A 23,976-nucleotide genomic window follows, 5' to 3' on the forward strand; every position below is an offset into this window, starting at 1 on the left:
ACTGAGCCTTTTAGGTTTTATCAAGGCACAACATCTAAATCGGGGGCTAGCTTTGTGCTGCAACACTTGAAGAGGAATTTATTCTTTTTTTTTTTTCCAGGTTGAAAACAGTCTTAATATCCTTTTGAATGGATTCTGAAAAATTATTTGGTTTAGACTTGACAAAAACTCTTTCAACCCAAAGGTGAGTAAATCATATTGAACACTTATTCAATATGCAGTCTACACTTACTCTTAACACTCACTTTACTTCTTGAATAATTCTCCATTCTTTAACATTGAGCATAAAGGCATACCATGTTATTGCTAATAAACAGTCAGATAATCCTTATATCTGTCTTTATATTCTAAGTTATCATGGGGTAGACATGATAATCTATATATATAAAAGGCTAAGTGACTGGCCAGTAGGTATGATGCGCACTGACCACCAGGGGGCAGATGCTCAACACAGGAGCTGCCAAGCAACAGCATCTTTGCAGAGTGCCCTCTCACACTCTGGGACCCCTCAGGGGATGTTGGACTGCTAGTTTCGGCCCAATCCCCGCAGGCCAGGCTGAGGGACCCCACCTGCCGGAGGGACCCTGCTCACTCTGCAGACACCCTTCGAGCCCCAGTGCCACCCCAGGTGCAGCTGGCTGGGGAGGGACTGTGGGAGGTTGGCTCCAGGGCGTGTCCAGCCCATCTCACCCAGTCCCGCCCCACTGGCCACCTTCTAATTAATTTCCTTTCAATGTGCACGAATCCGTGCACTGGGCCTCTAGTCTTTTATAACAGAAGAAGTATACCCTTTTAATTAACAAAATAATATGATCCAAGAATACTGTGAGTAAAATAAAGCTCTTTAGTTTAGACAGGAAACCCAATACAATTGAATGTGTTCAAAAGTAGACAATATTCCCTGGTGGGGATCAAAAACATTTCTATCATGAAGAATAATCATTATTGGCTTTAAAGGACCTTTTTCTTCTATTTTGTCAGCTTTATTAGGTCTCTACTGTAAAATTAATGCAGAAAATTCATTTACAGACAGTCACTAATGACAAATAGAAGCCTAATTAGAACAAATAATCAATTTTGATGAATTACAGATACACGAGACCCTTAAACAATTTTACTCATTACTCCAATCACAACCTGGAGTATTCCTTCGAACTACATTTTTATGCTATCTTTTAAGTCTGAACAATGTTCTAGATTTAGCACTGGCTGTCCAATAAAATTTTCTGCACTTATAGAAATATTCAGTCTTGATGATATACCAATATGGTAGCCACTAGCCCCAACACTAAAAATGTGGCTACTAATTGAGGAAGTAAATTTTAAATTTAATTCATTTTCAGCTGCAATGATATAATTAACAAATACTGTGTAACTTCAAGGTGTACAAAGTGTTGATGTGATACACTTACATATTGTAAATGATTACCACAGCCCTAACTTGTTTGGCTCAGTGTTGGCCTGCGGACTCAAGGGTCCCAGGTTCGATTCTGGTTGAGGGCATGTACCTTGGTTGCGGGCACATCCCCGGTGGGGGGTGTGTGGGAGGCAGCTGATCGATGTTTCTCTCTCATCGATGTTTCTAACTCTCTGTCCCTCTCCCCTCCTCTCTGTAAAAAATCAATAAAATATATTTTAAAAAAATGATTACCACAGTAGAATTAGTTTACCACCTCCATTACCTCAACTCATTTCAATTTCTTATTTTGTGTTGAGAACATTTAATACCTGCTCTTTTAGAAACTTTAATGTATATAATACAGTATTATAACTATAATAACCATGCTGCACATTAAATACTCAGAACTTATTCATCTTGTAATTGCAAGTATGAACCCTTTGACCAACATTTCCCTATTTTCCCCATCCCTTAGCCCCTGTTTCTGAGTCTGGTTTTATTAGGTTCCCCATATAAGTGACATACAGTATTGGTCTTTCTCTGATTTATGTCATTTAGCTTTCAAGGTCCATCCATGTTGTTATAAATGGAAGGATTTCCTCCTTTCTCATGGCTGAGTAATATTTCATAGTACATATATACCACATCTTCTTTATCCATTCTCTGTTTTTCCCGGTATCTATTTCACTTAATTCTGCTCCAATCCTTCTTTCCTCCCTTCTGCTAATGTTGGGTTTAGTTTATTCTTCTTTTTCTAGTTCCTTATGGTGTAAAGTCAGATTGTTCATTTGAGATATTTTATCTTAATGTAGGCATTTATCACTCTAAACTTCCCTCTTAGAACTCCTTTTTATGCATCCCATAGGATGCATATACCATCATATTACAGTATTAGAGTATTCTAAATTTGACTATATACTTAACTTTATTAATGAGTTGTACATTTTCATTGTTACTAATTAGCATCCTTACATTTCAGCTAGAAGCACTCCTTTTAGCATTTCTTGTAAGGTAGGTCTAATGGGCTCTCTCAACTTTTGCTTAGCTAGGAAAGTCTTTATTTCCATTTCTGAGTGATAACTTTGCTGGAAAGAGTATTCTTGGTTGGCAGTTTTATTTTTTTAGCACTTTGAACAGATAATACGACTCTCTCCTGACCTCTGTTTCTGTTGAGAAACCCACGAATGAACTTACGGAGGTTTCCTTGTAAATTATAAGGATTTTTTTACATTTTTCTACTTTTAAGTTTTTCTTTGATTTTTGGTGGTTTTATTACAGTATGTCTTGTCTTTAAACTGAGTTTGTCTGGTAATCTATGAGTTTCATGAACTTGGATATCCAAATCCCTCCAGTTTGGGGAAGCTTTCAGCCATTATTCCTTTAAATAATCTTTCTGCCCCCTTCTCCCTCCATTCTCCTTCTGAAATTCCAATAATTAGCAAATCATTTCATTTGATGGTGCCATAAAGCACATAGGCTTTCTTCACCTTTTTTCCTGCTTTTTTCTTTGTTCTCCTCTGACTAGATATCAAATTTTCCTATCTTCTTTCTTCTGCTTTATCCATTCTGCCGTTCATGCTCTCTATTTGCAATTTTCATTTCACTCATTATATTCTTCTGCTCTAGAATTTCTAATTGGTTCTTTTTTATTATTTTTAATTTAATTTATTTTTATAGCTTTTCATTTTGCTTGTGTGTTTCCTGATTTCAGTGAATTGTTTTTCTGTGTTTTCTTGTAGATCATTAAGTTTTCTTACAACAGCTATTTTAGTGTCTTTATTGGGCAAATCATGGATATCCATGTCTTGGGGATCAGTTACTGGAAAATTATTGTGCTTTGGAGGTGTCACGTTTCTTTGATTTTTCATGTCCCTTGATGTTTTGTGTAACTGACTTCACATTGAAGTAGCAGTTAACTCTTCCAGTCTTTACTAACTGTCCTCTCCAATGCATCCAAACTCATACTTTTTTTCCCTCCAATAGTACGCTAGAACTTTTCTGCTGGAAATCTGGACTTCCACAAAGGCTCTCTTGTCCAAGAGAGCAACTGTCTAAGACAGCAATGTTCAACTGGTATTCTACAGGAATTTTTAAAACATGCAACATCTGACTATTTAGTCAGGGGCACTGACCTCTTTTCCCGGAGATTGACAAATTAAAAAAAATGACAACAGACAAAACAACAATAGCTATCCAGTGTAAATAAAAAAATAATTATACCTATTTTTTGTCAGGTTGGCAAAAATCTATTTTTTGGTGTGCCACAGAATTTTAGTAATTATTTTATATGTGCCATGAGATGAAAAAGGTTTAAAATCACTGGTCTAAGACAGTTTTTGAAATGCTCCCAAACTATAGCCAGGAAGCTGAAACCATTTCACATGCCACTACAAGGTTCACAAGCAGGACCAAGGTCTGACTGCTTAATAGCTGATGCATAGGTGGGCAAGACTTCTCCAGCTCCCATGGCGTATGGTGCTGGATCCCACAGCTTCCACAAAGGCATTTTTCCCATGGATGGAAAAATTTCCCATAAATGAAGGACATCTCATTCAGCCACTATACTGTTGTCTAATTTTAATTTAAACCTACATAGTCACATTAAGCTAGTAACCACCATAGTGTACAACACAGTTCTAGAAGCTTTATTATACATGCCGTTGTGAGTATGCGAAACATATAGTTTAGTCTTGTATAATTATTTATTAATTATTGTAATGTTTACCATATGAACAACTATAAACCTACTTTTGCCCACCCTGTATATTGTCTTACTGGGATTTACTTGTAAAAGTAAAATTAAAAGAAATTTGAAAATTATTGACTTTCAGGTATTCAATTGATAACAGTAAACAACTATGCAAAAAGTAATAATTCTGAATTGCAAGATGTCAGAGTTGTGATCCAAAACCTTGTTATCCTCCATAAAGCAGTTACCAGAAATAATTGAAGAATTCCTCTCAACCTCTTTCAAGACCAATACCATAACAACATACCAGGGTTCCATTTACGTCCTGGCTCAGATTCTTCATCTCCCCCACAATGAAAGCAACCAGGTAAGTGCTCATCTTCACGCTTTCAAAAAATTCATCCTGAACAAGTCCATCTTTCATATTGACTGATGACTTCTACAAGCAAAGGGGAAAAGATGACAGTTCTGTAACTATGGGAATAAATGACAGTGACAAATAAGCTGAAAAACTGAAAAATTCAAATAGGAAATAAATAGCAAAGATGTTGGCATATTTTAATCTGTCAGGACTGGTTTCTAAACTAATGGCCCTTAGTCTCTGTCTGTTCTACCATTCTTCATCATGAGGATATATTAATTACAGTGAAAATCCTTAAGGAGTTTTTAGTCTCAAAAGATGGCTTTAAATAAATGTAACTTAGCCCTAACCGGTTTGGCTCAGTGGATGGAGCTTCGGCCTGCGGACTCAGGGGTCCCAGGTTCGATTCTGGTCAAGGGCATGTACCTTGGTTGCGGGCACATCCCCAGTAGGGAGTGTGCAGGAGGCAGCTGATCGATGTTTCTCTCTCATTGATGTTTCTAACTCTCTATCCCTCTCCCTTCCTCTCTGTAAAAAAATCAATAAAATATATTTTAAAAAATAAATAAATGTAAGTTAGAGATAATAAGTAACATTGGCTCTGTTTCTCCCCTTTAAAACAACATCAAAACCAAAATCCTTCCTTATGATATAGCATGCTCCTCTCTACTGCTACAAATAAACTCATTGAAAGAGCTAAAGCTGGGATATCACTACAAACTGATGCCATTGTAATAGCCTGGTTATTATTTAACAGGAAAGGCATGAAAGGGAAGATTAGATATAGGCATACCATTTATACAGCTTTGCCAAAAAGCTTCATTGAACACTCTAAGTCTGTTCCCTGCTGACTGTGGGGGAAGGGTCTAGACCAGTGGTTCTCAACCTGTGGGTCGCGACCCCTTTGGGGGTTGAACGACCCTTTCACAGGGGTTGCCTAAGACCATCAGAAAACACATATATAATTACAAATTGTTTTTGTGATTAATCACTATGCTTTAATTATGTTCAATTTGTAACAATGAAAATACATCCTGCATATCAGATATTTACAATACGATTCATAATAGCACATTAATTACAGTTATGAAGTAGCAACGAAAATAATTTTATGGTTGGGAGTCACCACAACATGAGGAACTATATTAAAGGGTCGCATCATTAGGAAGGTTGAGAATTACTGGTCTAGACAAAGGCAATTTAGACACATGCCCAGTAAGGTCTGAGAGATATGGGAAAATGCCTGCCTGTCAATCACACCTGGAAACAGATAATTGGCCAGGATGGGTGTGACCACTGCAATCGAGCAAAATCTAAATAATAAACTTCCAAACAAAGGAAGTTCACTCTCTAGGCTCCAGGGCACTGGGCCTTCTTGGGACTCCTGCTGCAGGGGGCTGCGCTCTCCTGTGCTTGCAGGGTGCATGGCCATGTTAGGCTTCACACGTGGACTAATAGACTTTAATCTGGCCAGAATGCTGAACCTCACCTGGCTGCAACGTAGAACAGAAACTCTGGACACTGGGCCTGTTTCTGGCTTTGCTGAACTCTCAGTTGCCCCCTTTTCAGGACTGGCTTGGGGGAAAGGGGACATTGGAACCAGAGAAAAGTCACTCCATGCCAATAAAATCTTCCACATCCCATCCTCCCATGTAGGCTTCTGAAAATGCTTCTTTCAGTAGCATCCCAAGGGCCTCATTCCCACCTGTGTCTGGGAAGTCTGGCCCTAATCCTCTGGCATCAAAATGGCTTCAGAAAGTACCAAGATGACCCCAAGAAGGTTTAGTGGGATTAAAATCATTAGAGAAGTCTGTAGTAGCCACAAGATGAGGGAATGAAGGCAATCTTATAGGATTTTCTGATCATGAATTGCAATATGTTGTGGAATACGAGGCAAGCAGGCATTCCACCTCTTTCAGAGAAAGATGAAGGTGAAGAGTATGTCTGGGAGTGGAGCTGTTGAAGTAACGTCCCCGTTGAAGGACAGATCATGTCCTCTCTGGCCTAACAGGCTCAGTCCATAGTCTGTTGAATGTGACTATTCCTCTCCACTAGCCACATAGGCTCTGGGAGGCTCCTATCAGGCTGCACACAGCCCCTCAGGTGTCAACAAAAGGACCCCCTCCATTCTGTTTGGCATAAAAACAATTCTGCTTGGTTTTATCCTTGTTGCCTCCCATGTAGAGCTTACATACAAGAAAGTTGTTTGCATTCTTGTTAAACCTCCAGTTTACAATACTGACTTAAATAACTAATAAAAAATCCAGGTCAATCATGATTCAACACTATCAAATATCATTGTTTAGAATAGCAAATATACCACATCTCAGAAAATATCACTCTGATCTTCAGTTCACAGTATTAATCATTTTGTACATCGTTAGTACACAGCACACACTTCACGTTTCCTGCCCATACATTCCATACCCAGCAGGTCTCTCTCTTTCCTCAAGTGCTCAGCGGGCTGACTTCTCAGTTGATTCCAACATATATTTTAACTTTTATGTATGTATTTTAAGAAAGAATAAGAATGTATGAGGTTTCAATCATTCTCAACAATATGACAAAGAGGAATTCAAGTCTTCTCAACAAAGAAAGAGATCCACTCAAAAGTTTATAATCAAGAACCAGAACAGTACCTTAGGCATATTTGATAAAGCAGTGTAGTTCTCCTCTCTTATGATCTTGACGGTATAAGTGGCTTTAAATGCTGGCTCATCAAAACAAGGAAAAGCAGATCTTGCCGCCAGAGGTTCAAATTGAGTTGCTGCAAAGTACCTAAAACAAATGCAAATTCATCCAATAGTTATTTAGCAACTACTTATTCGAGGTACCTTGCCAAGAACTAGGGATGCTAAGATAAACACTGTACAGTCCTACTCATTAAAGGATCCACAATCAACTGGGAGGGATAGAGGTTATATGATGAATAAAAACTTGTCAGGCTGCAAATCATGCCATAATAGTGAAAACAAAGCACTGGATAATTACTATTACTCATCTGTACACAAAGGGTAGGGAACAGATTCTGACTAGCAGCTGAGACATTGTAAGGAAACTGGTGACAAAATCTGAAGAGGGCATTTAAAAAGTGAGGAATATTTGAAAAGGTAGAGAAGGGAAGAAAGTACAATCTGGAAAGAATGGGAAGCACAACGAAAGAGCAGTATATGTTCAGGGAATAAGGATGGCTGTCCTGTATGGCCAGTGTGGCTCAGTGGTTGAGCATTGACCTATGAACCAGAAGGTCACTGATTTCTGGTTAGGGCATATGCCCGGCTTGTGGGCGCGATCTCCAGTGTGGGGAATGCAGGCGGCAGCCGGTCAATGATTCTCTATCACCATTGCTGTTTTTTTATTCTCTCTCTCTCCCTTCCTCTCTGAAATAAATAAAAATATTAAATTTAAAAAAAAGGATGGCTGTCCAATGGGCTAGAGATGGCCACTGAGATCATAAGAAGGCTTCTGATGGAAAATCAGTATGAAGGGTGATCATTAATTACTATTACTCATCTGTAAAGTCTCTGGCTTCACAATGCTAAACCTTAAACTTGCACTTTTAGGAAGACTGAAAAAAACCAGTTGTCCTATAGTATGTTTGTTTCCTTTACTCTCTTCAGAAATGAATTAACATTTTCCTCTCCCTCCTAGAACACAGCAACAGCACTTGAGAATTTGACTCATCTAAAGACTGGGAGTAAAGTATATAAAGAAAAAGAGAAATGAAAGTTTTCAATTAGGCAGAGGAATAAAACATCTGCATTTGGGAAATCATGCAAACATGGCTGCAGTATAATCAGGGCAAGTGTGGCCCTGGTGTGCATATTTCAGGTACCAGTTATTATGGTACGTATACAACTACCACTTTAGACATGATAGCCTCACTTGCTTAGGGCGAAATTTCCACTTTTAAAAGATAGGTAGAAAAGAGAGTGGGATTTGTAATTAGAAGATATAAACTCTTCAATTTACCACCCATCTGACATCAGGCAAATAAATGACTATGTCTCAATTTCCTTATTTATCAAATTTAGGACTGAGATAGGATCTCCAGACAAACACCTAGGGTTTTTGTTAGAATCAAATAAAACTATTCATAATAAAAACTATTGATATGCTATAAAGTCCTACGTAGATGTTTATTATAAATGCTAGATAACTCTTCTTTCACGGTTAAAATTATTGTACTGTCTTTCTGGTAAGGATTTGCCCAAATAATTATTTCTATTGGGTAAACTGTAAAGAAGATAACCATCAACTTAAATGAAACAATTTAAATATATTACATTTCTAACACTACATTTCTTCACCCCACTCCTAAATTCTTACCCAGTTAATAAAAGATTTTGGAGGAAGGCCACTAGGGGGGTAAAGTTTGATGATAGCCATAATATTTGTTTGATGATAGCCATACTATTCATATACAAGAGTCTACTTGGACCATCACTTTGGATAAAACTTGGATCATAATATGCTAAGACAAATAAAATCTTAAATTATTGTTAAAAGAGATGTAATAATAACTATTTCACATAAAAGTCCCTTTGAGAAGGCTGCTGCTTGATGATACTTATAATCTATCTTACTTATTTCAGTACCTTGAAGCTTATTTTTGTATTAGTGACTGCATTTGCTTTCAGAAATACTAGTTGCAGTTTGAGTACTACCTCTAGTAGTCCTGAAGACAATTATGAATTAGCTGGGGGTCAGGTAAGAGAATTCAAAGCACTGGGGATAACAATGGATAAAGGAAAAGAGTGTGAACTTGGGAGGCAGTACAACACAGTGGTTAAAAATGTGGCCTCAGCCCAGCCAGTGTTGCTCAGTGGTGGAGCACTGACCCATGAACCAGGAGGTCACATTTCAATTCCTGGTCAGGGTACATGCCTGGGTTGCAGGTGCAGTCCCCAGTAGGGAGCCTGCAGGAGGCAGCTAATTGATGTTTCTATCTCTCTCTTCCTCTCCCTTCCTCTCTCTGAGGTCAATTAAAATAATAATAATGATAATAATAATAATAATAATAATAATAATAATGTGGCCTCTGAGTTAAAATGGCCTTGGGTTTGAGTTTCCCCTCTGCTACTTGCTAGCCATAAATTTTAAATGAGTTACTCTATGTGCTTCTGCCTCCTCATCCATAAAATAAATAAAATATTGCTATCCTGCTGTTAGTGGGTTTAATAGGATAAACAACTAAACATATAAAACGCTTGGAACAGCTCCTAGCACTTCAGTTTTCAGTAAATATGGGCTACTGTTATCGTTGGAATTCAGGAATGAAGTTCACTATGACTGAAAAAACAAGGGCCAGATCTTGAACTAAATCATGTTAGAAATGAGGAACTGCTACAGGATCCTAACATGGTCAGATCTGTATTTCTAGAAATACAAGTCTGACAACACTGAAGAAGATGGGAGGAAAGTGTGGTAAGATTAGAAGCCAGGAGATCAGTTAAGAGGATGTTTCAAGAGTTCAAGAAAAAGACACTGACAGATTGAAAGACAAGGACATAAAACACATCCCCAACCTAAATTTGTTTACTAGTTCCTTTAACATCAGTTTGTTATCTAGAACTTAAGTCTAACATCAACAACTTCTAGATTTACTGGCCATCTTCACCTCTTAGATGACACTGGTAAGCTTCCTTTACCACAGCAGTGTCAATACATGTTTGACATTTACATATACTCTGATTTTCCAGTCAATAAGAAATATATCCCTTAATTACTTTACCTACTTGTTTAAATATTTATTCTTCTTAAACCTAGGAGGGGATAAAAAGTACAAAAAAACTTCTCTAATAGAACTACGCAAAATTAAAAGTGGCGAAAAGACCCAAAAATTGCTTTGAATTATAGTTTCCAGATATATTCAAAGGTATAAATAATCTGCTAAAATTTTATTTTGCATTAAGATATGCATTCTTGCCGAAACCGGTTTGGCTCAGTGGATAGAGCGTCGGCCTGCAGACTCAAGGGTCCCAGGTTCGATTTCGGTCAAGGGCATGTACCTGGGTTGCGGGCACATCCCCAGTAGGAGATGTGCAGGAGGCAGCTGATCGATGTTTCTCTCTCATCGATGTTTCTAGCTCTCTATCTCTCTCCCTTCCTCTCTGTAAAAAATCAATAAAATATATTTTAAAAAAAAAGAAAAGAAAATTAAAAAAAAAAGATATGCATTCTTGTGGGGCACTCCTTTTATCTAACCAAGTAGGTTAATGAATTTATATATTTTTTGTAACAGCAGAGTTTCACAGACTACTGGTAATTTAAGATTTTAAAATACTATTTCTTAATTTTAAGGAACTGTGTTCCATTTTTCTAGCATTTTCCACACCTCAATCCAGCCCATAGCAAGAGTCAACAAGTGACCATACCTCAAATCATTTATTCTGCCACATAACATTTTCCCTCTCATTACATAGTAGCAGGCACTATGGGACTCCTCCAAGGGCAATAATCTGCTTGGAAGAGATGATAAAGGATTTGCCTCATAGGTTTGTTTGCACACTAAGAGCACTTTTTAAATGTATATCCTACAATTCCTAGAATGATAGACATTACGGAAGGAGAAGTAAAGCAAAGACGCCCGAGCTACCATTGCAATTATAAATTTGCTTTTAATGTCTGATCCCATGAAGAGCCATTAAAGGTATTACATAAAAAGAGAAGAATTAGTTATCTGAATAGGGCTACAGATCCTGCTTTTGTCTCTTTCCCCATTTAAGAAAGATCAAAAAACTTTCTCAAATAGATTTTAAATATTCTTTCTATTTTTCTCAATACACCAGCATGCATTAGCCAAATGGCATCAGTAATTCACATGCTGGTTTACAAAAAATATGAGACAATGCTCCAGCTGCGTGAAGCAGATCTAACAAGGACTTTGAGCACATAAGAAAACTGACATTACTGCTACTTTAAGAATAACCTGTATGCGGTGTACACTGCATCTTTCTGGAAATTCAAACTACATGCTATGAATACTACAATTAAAGTGCAAAATACATGGTCTAAATAGGGAGCTGAGTACTTTTATGTTTTGAGTCACTTTAAATATATATATATTAATTTCAGAGAGGAAGGGAGAGTGAGAGAGAGAAACATCAATGATGAGAATCATTGATCAGCTGCCTCCTACATGCCCCCTACTGGGCATGTGCACTGACTGGGAATCAAACCGTTACCTCCTGATTCATAGGTTGATGCTCAACCACTGAGCCACACCTGGCCAAGCTTGAGTCATTTTTTTAAAAAAACAAATTAAGTCTCTCCTAGATTTAAAAAAAAATTTCTGTCAAATTCAAAATAGCCAGTGGATTAAAAAAAAAAAACCAGCAAAGAAAAACAAACAAACAAACAAAAAAACCAGCAAAGATTAAAGACACTAAAAATCACATATGTAACCACACACATCTTAACACCCTCTTTCTCATCTCACTAAGCACCTCCTAAAAGTTCCGCACATAAGGAAAATAGGTCTTAAAGAATAATCCATACTCTTCTTTACTCTGCTTCCCACAGAGATCCTGTAAGGCGACAGAAAACTAGGTTCATCTTATAAGATATAAAAACTCAAAATAATATACGTTTTGTGTTGAAGACAGTAATAGGTATAATCTTTATCTATTTCCTTCCATCAGCATGTCCCCACCCCCACCATGATATATTTGTTCAAGGTTTTGACTAAGAAAGAAAAAGCATTTTTCCAGATCACCATACTACTCTTTCACACATAACATCCTAAATGTTAAAGAATTGTAGTTACTGTCTCTGGGGTGGGCAAAGGAATCCATATTGCAGAAGTCTCACAGAGCGAAGAAGCAGAATTACTTAAGAGTGCTACGTACTTTTTGATATTATTTTCATCTGTGTAGGAGATACCATAAAACCCATAGTAAGAACTAGAAATATTTGCAGAGTACTCTATCTTCAAGGTATAATTGTGCCCCTTAAGAAGGGCTTCTGGGGCAACAATGGCGATTTGTTCATGAAATGGATATTCCAGAGCTTCAACTTGTTTTTCTTGGCTTGAAACTGCTGACGTAAAGGTCACTCTTGAAATGTTATGGCCTGTGCTGTGAAGAATGATATTCCATGTGGCCTGAAGAGCCTGAAGCGAGATCGTCACAGAACCCGTGAATGTCATTGTGGTTAGGTTTGGGTGCAGGTTGAGTTCATAGTGCAGAGGCATAATGGCAGTGGGAAGCCTGACTTGCGCCCACGGAAACAACTTCCCATTGGTTGCAAGGGGCTGGATGAGTCCCATTGACTGGTTTTTCTTATGGCAGCCTTCTTTGGTAAAGGTACATCTGGGCAGTAGATAAATCACCATTATTACAGAAATGGCAAGCAAAATGACAAAAGCACAGACCAGCATGGTCCTTGCAGAGGGTACTGAACAAGTCCCATCTGAGCTCTGCCTGTAGCCAGTTGCACTGTTCCGAAGGCCTGAGCTTCTGTTCATAAAGGACATGCCCAGCAGCTTGGCAGACGACTCATAATCCTCTTCCTCCTCGTCCATCTCATGCTCACCCAGACCCCGCACCAGCAGTCGTGAACCCCGGGGCTCATATTCCACCTCATCAGGCTCTAAAGGATGTAAACAAGGCTCTTTGGCTAAATCCACCACATCTGGTTCTTCCTCAAACATGCTGTTTTCAATCATATTCCTGGGGAGTGGAAGCCGATCTAAAAAACCAAAACATAAGGACAAGGCACAGAGTTAGGAAGAAAAGCTCATAATAAATTGTCTATTAGCAAGGCTGCATTTAATCTGAGAATTTTTTTTTATCACTAAGATTTATTTCCATCTCAGAGCTACTGAACTAAATAAGATGCTAAATTTTCTTGTATCCATTAAAAACGCAGGCATAAAGTATACTACAGTCATGAAACAAGAAAGCTAAATACAAAGGTTAGTATCAAAAAAAGGTAACTGAGATTAAATACTAATTTCCTTCATACACTCCTGCCCAACAACCTGGGCCCTTGTCCTGAACTTCAGAGGGCCCTGCTTTGGCCTGACTCTGGCTGTGCCTGCCCCCCAGGGTGAGGAGTCAATAAGATCAAAGAGATGTGCCCTGCCCACCCACAATCCATGTCCCCCTTCTGGGGGTACTGGCACCAGAATCCAGAATCCCTGCATCTAGGGCCTCTGTGGGTCTCTTCTCTGACTCCCTACGGAGGATCACTGATGTGCCATTTATAGACTTAGATAATGGCTAAGCAAAAGGCTGGGTTACTTTTTCCTCCTGGAAGAAGAGTGTTCCTGTTCCACAGCAAACTGAAAGTGGTAAATTATATAGAAAATTTCCATGATCAAGATATACTAAAAATAAAACAAAAGAATGGTAATAATCAGATAAAACTGTAATCCAACCTATTTGCTCATGCTTCCAGAACATTCAGAAGTACAACATACACCCCTCTGTAACAACCATTTTATATACGCCATGAGTATAGGTGGACCTTGGGGTTGGGTAGTGGTAAAAGCTTTTATAAACTACAAAGAACCACAGTCTCCAACTTGCTAAGAGTCACTGAGAAAAAAAAAATAGACTCAAAAAGTAGACGGGTAAATAATCACACATAGATCAATAATTCCTAGGATCAGATCATTCAATGTTCTATTTTTTGTTGTAATCCTTACCTGAGGATATTCTTCCATTGATTTTTAGGGAGAGTAGAAGAGAGAGGGAAAGGCAGAGAGAAATACTGATGTGAGAGAAACACATCGATTGGTTGCCTCCTGCTTGAGCCTCGACCAGGTCCCAGGCCGGGGAGGAGCCTGCAACCAAGGTACATGCCCTTGACCAGAATCGAACCCGGGACTGGCTAGGGCCATTCAATATTCTTTATTTAAGAATCACACAATTTTAGCTTTTAAGGGATCTCAAAAGTTTGATCATTGAAACCCCCATTAAACTTTCCTACAAGGTACTTTATACATATCATTTCTCTCATAATTCTATGAAATGGAAAGTATTATACCTATTTCAGACAAGAAGAGAAAAAAATAGAAAGAGGGGTTAGGTTAATTTATCTTCCTACAGTCACAGTTATTTAGTCACAAAACTGAAACTGGAGCTTAGTTCTAAAAATCTGATACCAAATTTTAGATTCTTTCCATTATAATGTTGCATTCCCCTACTCAACTAATTCAGCAAGTGATGAGAGCTTTATATAAATTATTTATTTTGTATTTGTCAATGAAGTTGCTAAGAGTATTATTTCTCCATCAGCACAGCAAACTTACATAAAATTACTTAATATCTAGCTTAACAGAAATGCCTTGTATTTTGTGCTATTCAACAAACACTAAATAACTAAACAGTGGCAACTCATAATCCATGAAACAAAGTATCAATAAATATTAAGACAAAATTTATAGTCTTGCTGCTCAAAATTATAGCTTTTTAGAAGAGCAGACTCTCAAGTCCCTTTCCTTAATCTGAATTTTAATAAACCCTCAGGTGATTTAAGTGCCCATAAGTTTGAGAAGCACTGGTGTAAGCCTTCTCCATGATCAGCTAGACCAGGCGTTCTCAACCTGTGGGTCGCCAACCTGTGGGTCACGACCCCTTTGGGGGTTGAACGACCCTTTCACAGGGGTCGCCTAAGACCATCGGAAAACACATATATAATTACAAATTGTTTTTGTGATTAATCACTATGCTTTAATTATGTTCAATTTGTAACAATGAAAATACATCCTGCATATCAGATACTTACATTACGATTCATAACAGTAGCAAAATTACAGTTATGAAGTAGCAACAAAAATCATTTTATGGTTGGGGGTCACCACAACACGAGGAACTGTATTAAAGGGTTGTGGCATTAGGAAGGTTGAGAACCACTGGGCTAGACACTAGTCACTCCATGCCTGGGTAAGCTCCTGCCATTCCAAACTGCTTTCTACTCTGAGAACAAGCCAGGCTGCTATTTCATGCTGTCCTCCACATGCCTTCTCTCCTCTCTGTTCCCTTCGCCTACAAGGTCATCATTTCTCCTTTCCATCCAGTCCACCTGGTGAACACCTCTATTCCATAACTCAGAGGCACTTGCTACAATGTAAATTAACAAGTTATTTATTTTTTCTTTATTACCTTTTAAAATACACATTCTTTCACTTTATCTCACCCCTTTTTTTGCTTTGGGAGGTGGATAACTAATAGAAATACCAATTAGGTTGCCTTTTCCTCCCTCCTCTCCAACCTCAACTTTACAAAAGCTATGCTAGTTTAAAAGTTTTCTTTGAATAAAACTTTTAATCACTTTCTAGGTGTGGGTTTAGCAAGTTGCCATCTAACCACCTCCTGTGAATGATCTGGAAATGGAAGAAGGATGATAGTTATAACATCCTGCTTTGGGAATTTAGTCTCATAAACTTCCTATAACACCCCAATTTCTGTGACAAAGTTTTGTTTTGTTTTCATAGTTTACCGTGTTTGGGAGTCTAGTTGACAGCAAATATTGCTGTAATTGAATTAAAAAAATTTTTTTTAACTCTTAATGAACACTAAATGGTTAGAAATCTTCTGTGGTAATTTTTTAGTACCTGGCCATGCTACAGATTAGTTGCTTAAATTTGCCTTTTCATTTTAAAATGTCTAAAAGACCTTCTTTTATGATTTTTAAAAAAAATCTCACATAGGAAAACTATGTTCTCTTAGGCATCTGTTCATGTGTTTTGTTCTGTGTCGGACCTGATATAGACAATAATGGGGTCTGGGCAGTATGATTTCATTTAATAAATTTCTAAACTAACTCTAGGTATGATCTCAGCTTAGTATTTAGAGCATTTCCATCCCTGAATTCATCTATCCCTCTAGAACTTCGTTTTTGGGTTTTTGGATTCCTAAGCCATGCCCTGTTTCAAGCCAAGGGATAATCCACAGTCTGACCATTTTAGCATCTCCTGTCCACAATTCATCAACTTCAAAACTTTGACAAGGACTTAGTCAGATGCCTGTCAAAATCCAGGTAACTTTATTATTTATCACCCAGTCAGATTAATACGTATATAGAATTTTAATCTTTCATAAATGGAACACATCAACCCATCTGCTGTATTTTACTGCCCATTAGAAACAAACTTTTGTATATGTGTGCCATCATATCAAGTTAAATATATCAAATGAGGGGAAATCACTTTTATTACAGGTAGCCCATGAAGATTGTACTTTAAGCCTATTTAAGAAAATGTTGCTTTAGATTCTGAAGTTTGTAAACTTTGATCTTAGCATTAAGTTATAATGTAACACATGACTACCCCTTGCTCACATGGGTTTTATTCACATTGAAAGAAGGGGTCTTAAAGAAACAGGAAATTTTGTAAAACCTCTTAAATACACATATACAAGCTCTCCATAAGCCAAGAGCAAAGAATGTCCTAGTTGAAATATTTCAGTTTTAAATAACATAGGCCCATGTGGTTATAATCTGAGAAAGCTGAAGACATTTCTTTTCATCAGATACCATGAACTGGTGTTCCTCAATGTTGTCTATGGACCAGGGCCAATCCACAAATTGTTTGTTATCTGTCTGTGACAGGATACACATAGAAAATTAGTATTGAAAACTTCTACAGAAATTTCAGAGTAATTTTATATCTGTCAAATTCAAAATGGAACTTATATTCCATGTCTTTTTTCATTTTAAGTTTTCCAAGGATTTATTTTTTATATGCCTACAAAATTTCTGCAACAGATTAAAAACAAAAAAGAAACCTTAGTTCTTCATCTAGATAATGTGAGAAGCAATGAATTGGATTGTTGCAATAAAGGCAACCCAGGTCGATATAAAGTCCTCAAACTGTCACAGTAGCAGTGGAAGTAAAAAGGAGAACATGACAAGTCGTGTTGAAGGAGAATTACACAGGAATTGTTTGACACCAGCTTGGGCTGGATGGGCCTATAGGGTGAAGAGATAGAGGTAAGTATATGTCAATTCTCTATACAATTCTGGCTTGGATAACTAAAAGAAGGAAAGCCATTCACTGAGATTGGAAAATATAGGTTTTCATTCTCTCTTGTTTTATTGGGGGGGGGGGTCGATAGTGAGAACAGAGTATGAGATGGTATTTGGTATGGGACATGGGAAATGACATATTTAATATCTGTCAGATAGCCAAGTGAAGGTATTTGATTAATAGCATATTACAGAGTTAAAGGCCTAACTTTATTTTATTTTATTTTATTTTATTTTAAAGGCCTAACTTAGACAGAGGTTAAAATCCTGGCTCTTTCACTAAATGCTTGATCTCAAACAGGTTACCAAATATGCTTTAGTTTCACTTTCCTCACCTATAAAGGACTGTTAAAAGTAAAAGTAAAGTAAAGCTATGGCAAACATGGTGAAGAATTTGAATTAAAAAGAGCAAACTTCCAACAGACTTTAATTCCTTCAAATTACTATCATATTTTCAGAGAAAATGAAATGGAGTGTATTTCCAAATCAATAAGCCAAAAACAATTTTACAAGAATAGGGCTAATAAAAATAAGGCTTCTTTGGCGATACAAGATTTACTATATTTAATTAGGTAATACAGAAACCAAATTAGGCTCTAAAAATAAAAGATTAGTCTTCTGAGGCCCCAATGACACATTTAAATAGAGCTAAAAACTCCAAGCCTGAGACAGCATTTAAATCTTCTAGATCATCTCCAAATGGAAACTTCATTAAATTTCTGAAGTGATGGCTAATTACCAAAAAAAGTAACTATTTGTCTATGTCACTCTATGAGCAATCTTCTTTCATCAAAAAGAGATTTTATTTTAAAGACATTTAAGCTTAAAAAGAAAAGAAAAAGATTACAATTTAGAACAAAAGGAGGTAACTTTTTTGAACTGCTCTAATCTGACAAAAAATTCTCCACCCACCCCAATCCCAATGCTTATGGTTAAGTTACAAGTTTAGATATGTCATCATCTCATCAGAATCTGAAGGGCAGTCATTAAGTTTTGAAGATGTTCTAAGTAGTCCCTTCCCCCACATCCTGTTTCCTTAAATCTCAATGCATAAGCAGTATCATAAAACACAAACACAGAAAGTCTTGTGTGCATTTCTACTGTTACCCCTAAAATATAATTATTTTTCACAAACCACATATATTTTCCAGTAGACAGGCCCAAGGTCATAACCCAGGATTCAAGATCCAAATAAGGTCTTTCTCTCTTCTGTTCCCCTCTCCCCACTTCTGAAGAAAGTGAATGGATGACTGAGGGTTAGAGGCAAGAAGATCAGAGAGAAAAGATTCAGTTCATGAGCACCATAAGCTCACTTTACTCTCTTCAGTTACTAGTACAAGAGAGACTAAGATTTATTTTTCCCTTTTATGAAACCCCTATGGTTCACTTCAGCACATATAAAAATACTGTTGGAGATTTGAACCTCCAATATGACAGAGTAACCTGTACCAGACACTTTCTCCTCTTGTAAACAACTATTAAAACGATGCAACTATTCTGAGGTACTGGATAACAGACAGCGCAAGAATGTGACCTCTGAGAGAAGGAAAAGGTGAGCCCATATTTTCTCTGATTCTCTGCCTAAGGACAATTTCCTAATTGTAGAACAGTGAGCTAAACTGCAAGCAGAGTAGGGCTGGTGGGCAGAGACAGGGCACCAGAGAGGAGGGAACTGTGCAGAGGGGGGACCATAAAAGGTTTGTACATGGGAATCCTGAGAGTCCTTAATCAATGCAGGACATAACTACATGAGGCTTACCAAATGGTGGCAGTAATAAGGGTAATATAGAATAGAAAAGCTAAAAGTCAAGCAGAACAGGAATACACTGGCAGTCTAACCCAAGACTGAACAAAGAGAACTCATTAGCACTCTGGGCATCAACTTGAAACACGAGAAAGGCTTCACTTTAGGAGCAAAAGCACACCCAAGAATAAGGTCTGCTCTAGCCCCACACTAACAAAGTTTAAAACCAAGCCCTAATAAAATTCATAGGGGATAGAGACTTTGGAGGATGAGTCTTGCTACATTAGAGGGGCCTGAGAAAAAACCTTGAGCCTTCCACAGATCTGTCCTAATAAAACAAAGAACCAAGCTTACACAAAGTTGATCAGCCAGTAACTAAACTGCCTACTAAAACAAAACCCAATACTCTACAAAGAAAATTTTTTAAACATTCAGTATCTCAATAATGTATCAACAACACTGTCCAATACATAATGAAAAATTGCTGGACATTCAAAGAAACTAGAAAATGTGATCCATAGGAAAAAAACTAAGTCATTAGAAACAGGCTTTAAGTTGATCCAGACATTGTATTTAGTAGAAAATTTAGAATGGCTATTAGAAATGTCTCAAAGAGTAAAGAAAAATGTGTTCAAATAACAATAACAACAAAAAAAGAGAATATATGAACAGATGGGAATCTTAGAGAGAAACTAAAACTAAAAAAAAAACAACAAACCCAAAAATCAAACAACAGCAACAAGAAAGGTAAGAAAAAAAATTAAAATCATAGGACTGAAAGGTTCAATAACTAAAATGAAAAACTTACTGATTGGACTTAGTAGATTGGAGATAGCAGAAGAAAGAGTCAATGAACTTGACAGGTCACTAGTCACTAGCAATTACCAATTTTAGGAACAAAAAGAAAAAGAGATTAAAGAAAAATGAATATAGCATCAGGGATTATTGGGACAATATCAGATGGCTTAACAGATACATAAGAAGATGAAGAAATAAGAGTTAAAATTGTATTAAGTTTGATGAAAACACTATTTACCAGATCCAAAAAACTCATCAAATTTCAAAAACAATAAATACAAAGAAAATCATACCTAGTTACATCATGGTCAAACTGCTAACAAAGAGAAAGAGAAAAATCTTTAAAGGAGCCTGAAAACAGTGTGTATATAAAAAAGAAGAATGTAATGAAAAAACACTAGACAGATTTTGAAGAGGCTGGAATAAAAAAAATTGTCAACTCAGAATTCTATACCAAATGAAAATATCCCTCAATAAAACAAGATAAGGACATTTTCAAATAAATGAAAGCTGACAGATTAATTTCAAGCATATGAGTACTATAAAAAAATTATAAAGGAGGTTCTTTAGGCATAAGGGAAATGATTCCAGAAAGAAATTCAGATCTTCAGGAAGGAAAAAAAATGGCAGAAATTACAAATAAGTTATGAATAAAATTTATATTCTTTTAAAAAATTATTGATTGATTTGAGAGCAAAACATTGTTGTTCCACTTATTTATGCATTTATTGATTGTGCCCTGACCAGAGATCAAACTGCCAACCTTTGTGTATTGAGACGACACTCTAATCAACTGAGCTACCCTGCCAGGGCAAAAGTTTATGTTCTTTTTTCTTCTTAAAATTTCCTTAAAAGACTATATTTTAAAACTACCTGCTTAAAGCAATAATAACATGTTAGTTTTTAACATATATAAAAATAAAAGAAATGACAACAAGAACACAAAAAATGGAGAGGGTGAATAAGGGGAATTATATTAAATTGTATTTGTGAACTGAGAAGGAAAAATGAGAAGTAGAAAGTGAGAAGGATCAAGTGTAAAATGTTAAGTGGTACAATATTGATTATAAACAGACTTTAATAAGTTAAAACTGCATATCATGAGCCTTACAGTAACCAATGAAAAAGTAATTTAAAAGATGTATAGCTAAGAAGCCAATAGAGGAAATAAAATAAAATATTAAAAACACCCAATTAACCCAAGCATTAATAGAGAAACAGAGAATAAAAAACAAAAGGAATAAATGAAACCAATATCAAAATGATGAACTTAAACACAACCACATAATTACATTAACTAAGTGGATCAAAATTCCAACTAAAGGATGGAGACTGTCACACTGGATTAGAAAAAAAGCAAAACTCAAGGATGTACTAGCTGTAAGATATACATTTTAAATTTAAATATACAAATAAGTTAAAATAGAATGAAATTTTATGATGATAAAAGAAGAAACTCATCAGGATAAGATACTAATCTTAAATAATAAGAATGTACCTAAGAATAGAGCTTCAAATTTTATAAAACAGAAAATGGTAAAACTCAAGAGAGAAATTGAAACATACACAACCATAATTAAAGATTTTTATCATCTCTATCGTCATAATTGCATGAACAAGTAGACAACAAATAAGTAAAGCCATAGGCTATCCGAACAATACTATCACCCAATTTGGTCTAACTGACATTTATAGAACATTATACCAAATAACTATAGAAGAGATATAAAACATTCACTAATATGGATTATAGGCTGGGCCATAATATAAATCTAATAAATTTCAAAAGACAAACCTAGCTTTTTTCAGAGACTATTTTCTCTAAACACAAGGAAACAAAAAAATCATAACAGTAAATTATCTAGATACCTAGATATTTGAAAATAAAAAATAAATGTCTAAATAATCCATGAGTCAAAGAATAAACCACCAGAGATTTAGAAAAATATTTGAAATAAATCAAAATTTGAGAGAAATTTACTGCTTTAAGTGCAGATATTAGAAAAAGGTTTAAGATAAATGATATGTTTCCACCCTAAAAATCTAGAAAAGAACAGCAAATTAAATAGAAGTAAATGGAATAATAAAGAATAGAGCAGAAATTAATGAAACAGAGAAACAACAAAAAATTAATTGAGCAAAAAATGCTTCTGGAGGACAGTAAGGCAGTATTATTGGCTCTAAATCATATTCTCCTAGAAACTGGCCTAAAAGTCCACATAAAGCAAGTATAGCAGATCTCCAAGACTAATTTTTCATATTTCCTCAAAAATTTAGTTAGGTTCATTAAAGAGACAAATCAGAATTGATTCCTTGGCTACAGACAGAGTCTCTCTTTTACAAGCCCAACAGTCTTATCTGTCCCTCTTTCAAGGCTATCTGGCAAACACAAAATCATTTAGCTAGTGATAATGCTAGTTATACTCAAATTTAGAAATACATATTTTCTCCCCGTACTCTTAAATAAAAATCTAGGGAATTTTTTGTTTTGTAAATGCAAATATTTAAAATGAACCAGACAGGTTCCTTTGAAACCTCATTATGATATCTTCAAAAGTAAAAAAGTATTCCTAAGAAAAAAAAAATGTACTTAACTCATCTATTTCTGTACTTAAATTTTTGCATATTTTTAAAAAAATGAAAAACGCTTTTTATTTTAAGTGTTCATATAAAATTTTAACCGAGTAATTCTCAACAGAAAAATCTAAAAGAAAAAAAAAGGCCTCATTTTTAAACATTTGAATTAAAGTGCTTACTTCATAGGGTAATCACAACTCTGAGGCTCATTCTGCAGAAATACAACCATCTTGCAATAGATCAGATTACAATTATATGAAATCAATCTCCACAGCTAGCACCTCTGTTCTGAATCTCAGTGACCCAATGACCAAAACCTATATATAAACTAACTAAATCAGTCCTTGGCTCTCAGCCACATTTCTGCAAATCCCAAAGGACACACAATCACACACAGTGCCTGCTCTGCCTCTGACTAGTATGAGACCACACACATGTTATAAACTTCTGTTTCTCTCAAGCATGCATGGCTGCTGTGACCACTTCATCATCATACCCTTATCCCACCATCTTCACTCTCCTCAGCCCACAGACTTGTCTTTTCTCCCTTTTTAATTATACTAATCCAATGTAATGGTTTGAAATCCCTAGTTTCTTTTACCTTTTAAAAATCAATTCAACTATTATTGGAAAAAAGGTCCCACTCTGACCCTTTCTACTACTCTCCCCTAAACATTAAGAAGCCTATCTATTGTCTTAGGATGAAAAAGTTAGAAGGACTGCAATAAATAAATGCTTAGGTGGGCCCTGAAAAAAATAACCCAGTGAGACATCACAAATATTATTTCCTCCCTATGATAACTCTTTGGACAATCTAGGAAAAGCCTGATTTAGAGTAAACTTGACATTATCTAGTCATTATTCTAAAGTAATTCTGCCAAGTTAGAAAATTATCCCGTGCAGGCTTGCTTCTCGGGAGCCGCTGTCCACAGAGCTGTGTTTATAATTAGACTGTGCAGTGTTCATTGTGCTGGCTGCCCAGCCAATATTCTACAGAAACTACCAGGAGAGATCAAAACAGTCATTCCCCAATTATGAGTCATCTCTCTCCACACTACACACCACTCACTGGCAGCCTCTGAAACCTGGAAAATGGAAGCTGTGCATACTACATGCTCATACAAGTCTTTCACATTTACGATGAAATACTAAGTTCCAAAACCTGCTTCAGATACTTTTCTAGACTAATGGGTACATTTTAATCTTAGTAACTTTTCACTTATTCAAGAATTACAATCTGAAGGACAGAGGTTTAGAAAAATTTCAAGGCCCGGTATACCATAGGAAAGGGAATTTCTGCATAAGTAAACTACAATTATAAAGTTTGCTTCACACTTAGACAATGCCTCCAGGCAGGGCTCTTGTTTCATCCCTCTTTGTATCTCTGGTACCTAGCGGGGAAGAAGCCTGCAATAAGTGTTGAAAAATTGAAA

General features: G+C 36.4%; 1 protein-coding gene across 2 annotated transcripts in view; it reads right to left on the reverse strand.

The window, feature by feature from the left end:
• LNPEP (leucyl and cystinyl aminopeptidase) overlaps nucleotides 1-23,976 on the reverse strand; it is a 91,482-nt gene that overhangs the window by 42,141 nt on the left and 25,365 nt on the right. For both annotated transcript variants that reach the window (XM_014467607.2, XM_023749756.1), the window contains exons 2-4: nucleotides 12,300-13,140; nucleotides 7,089-7,227; nucleotides 4,396-4,527 (exon numbers count right to left, since the gene is read on the reverse strand). In XM_014467607.2, the coding sequence (XP_014323093.1) occupies nucleotides 4,396-4,527; nucleotides 7,089-7,227; nucleotides 12,300-13,117 (1,089 nt within the window). In that variant the 5' untranslated portion in view covers nucleotides 13,118-13,140. The remainder of the gene's footprint in view (nucleotides 1-4,395; nucleotides 4,528-7,088; nucleotides 7,228-12,299; nucleotides 13,141-23,976) is intronic.

The sequence above is a fragment of the Myotis lucifugus genome, unplaced genomic scaffold, assembly GCF_000147115.1.
Source record: "Myotis lucifugus unplaced genomic scaffold, Myoluc2.0 scaffold_0, whole genome shotgun sequence".
Classification (NCBI taxonomy): Eukaryota; Metazoa; Chordata; class Mammalia; order Chiroptera; family Vespertilionidae; genus Myotis; species Myotis lucifugus.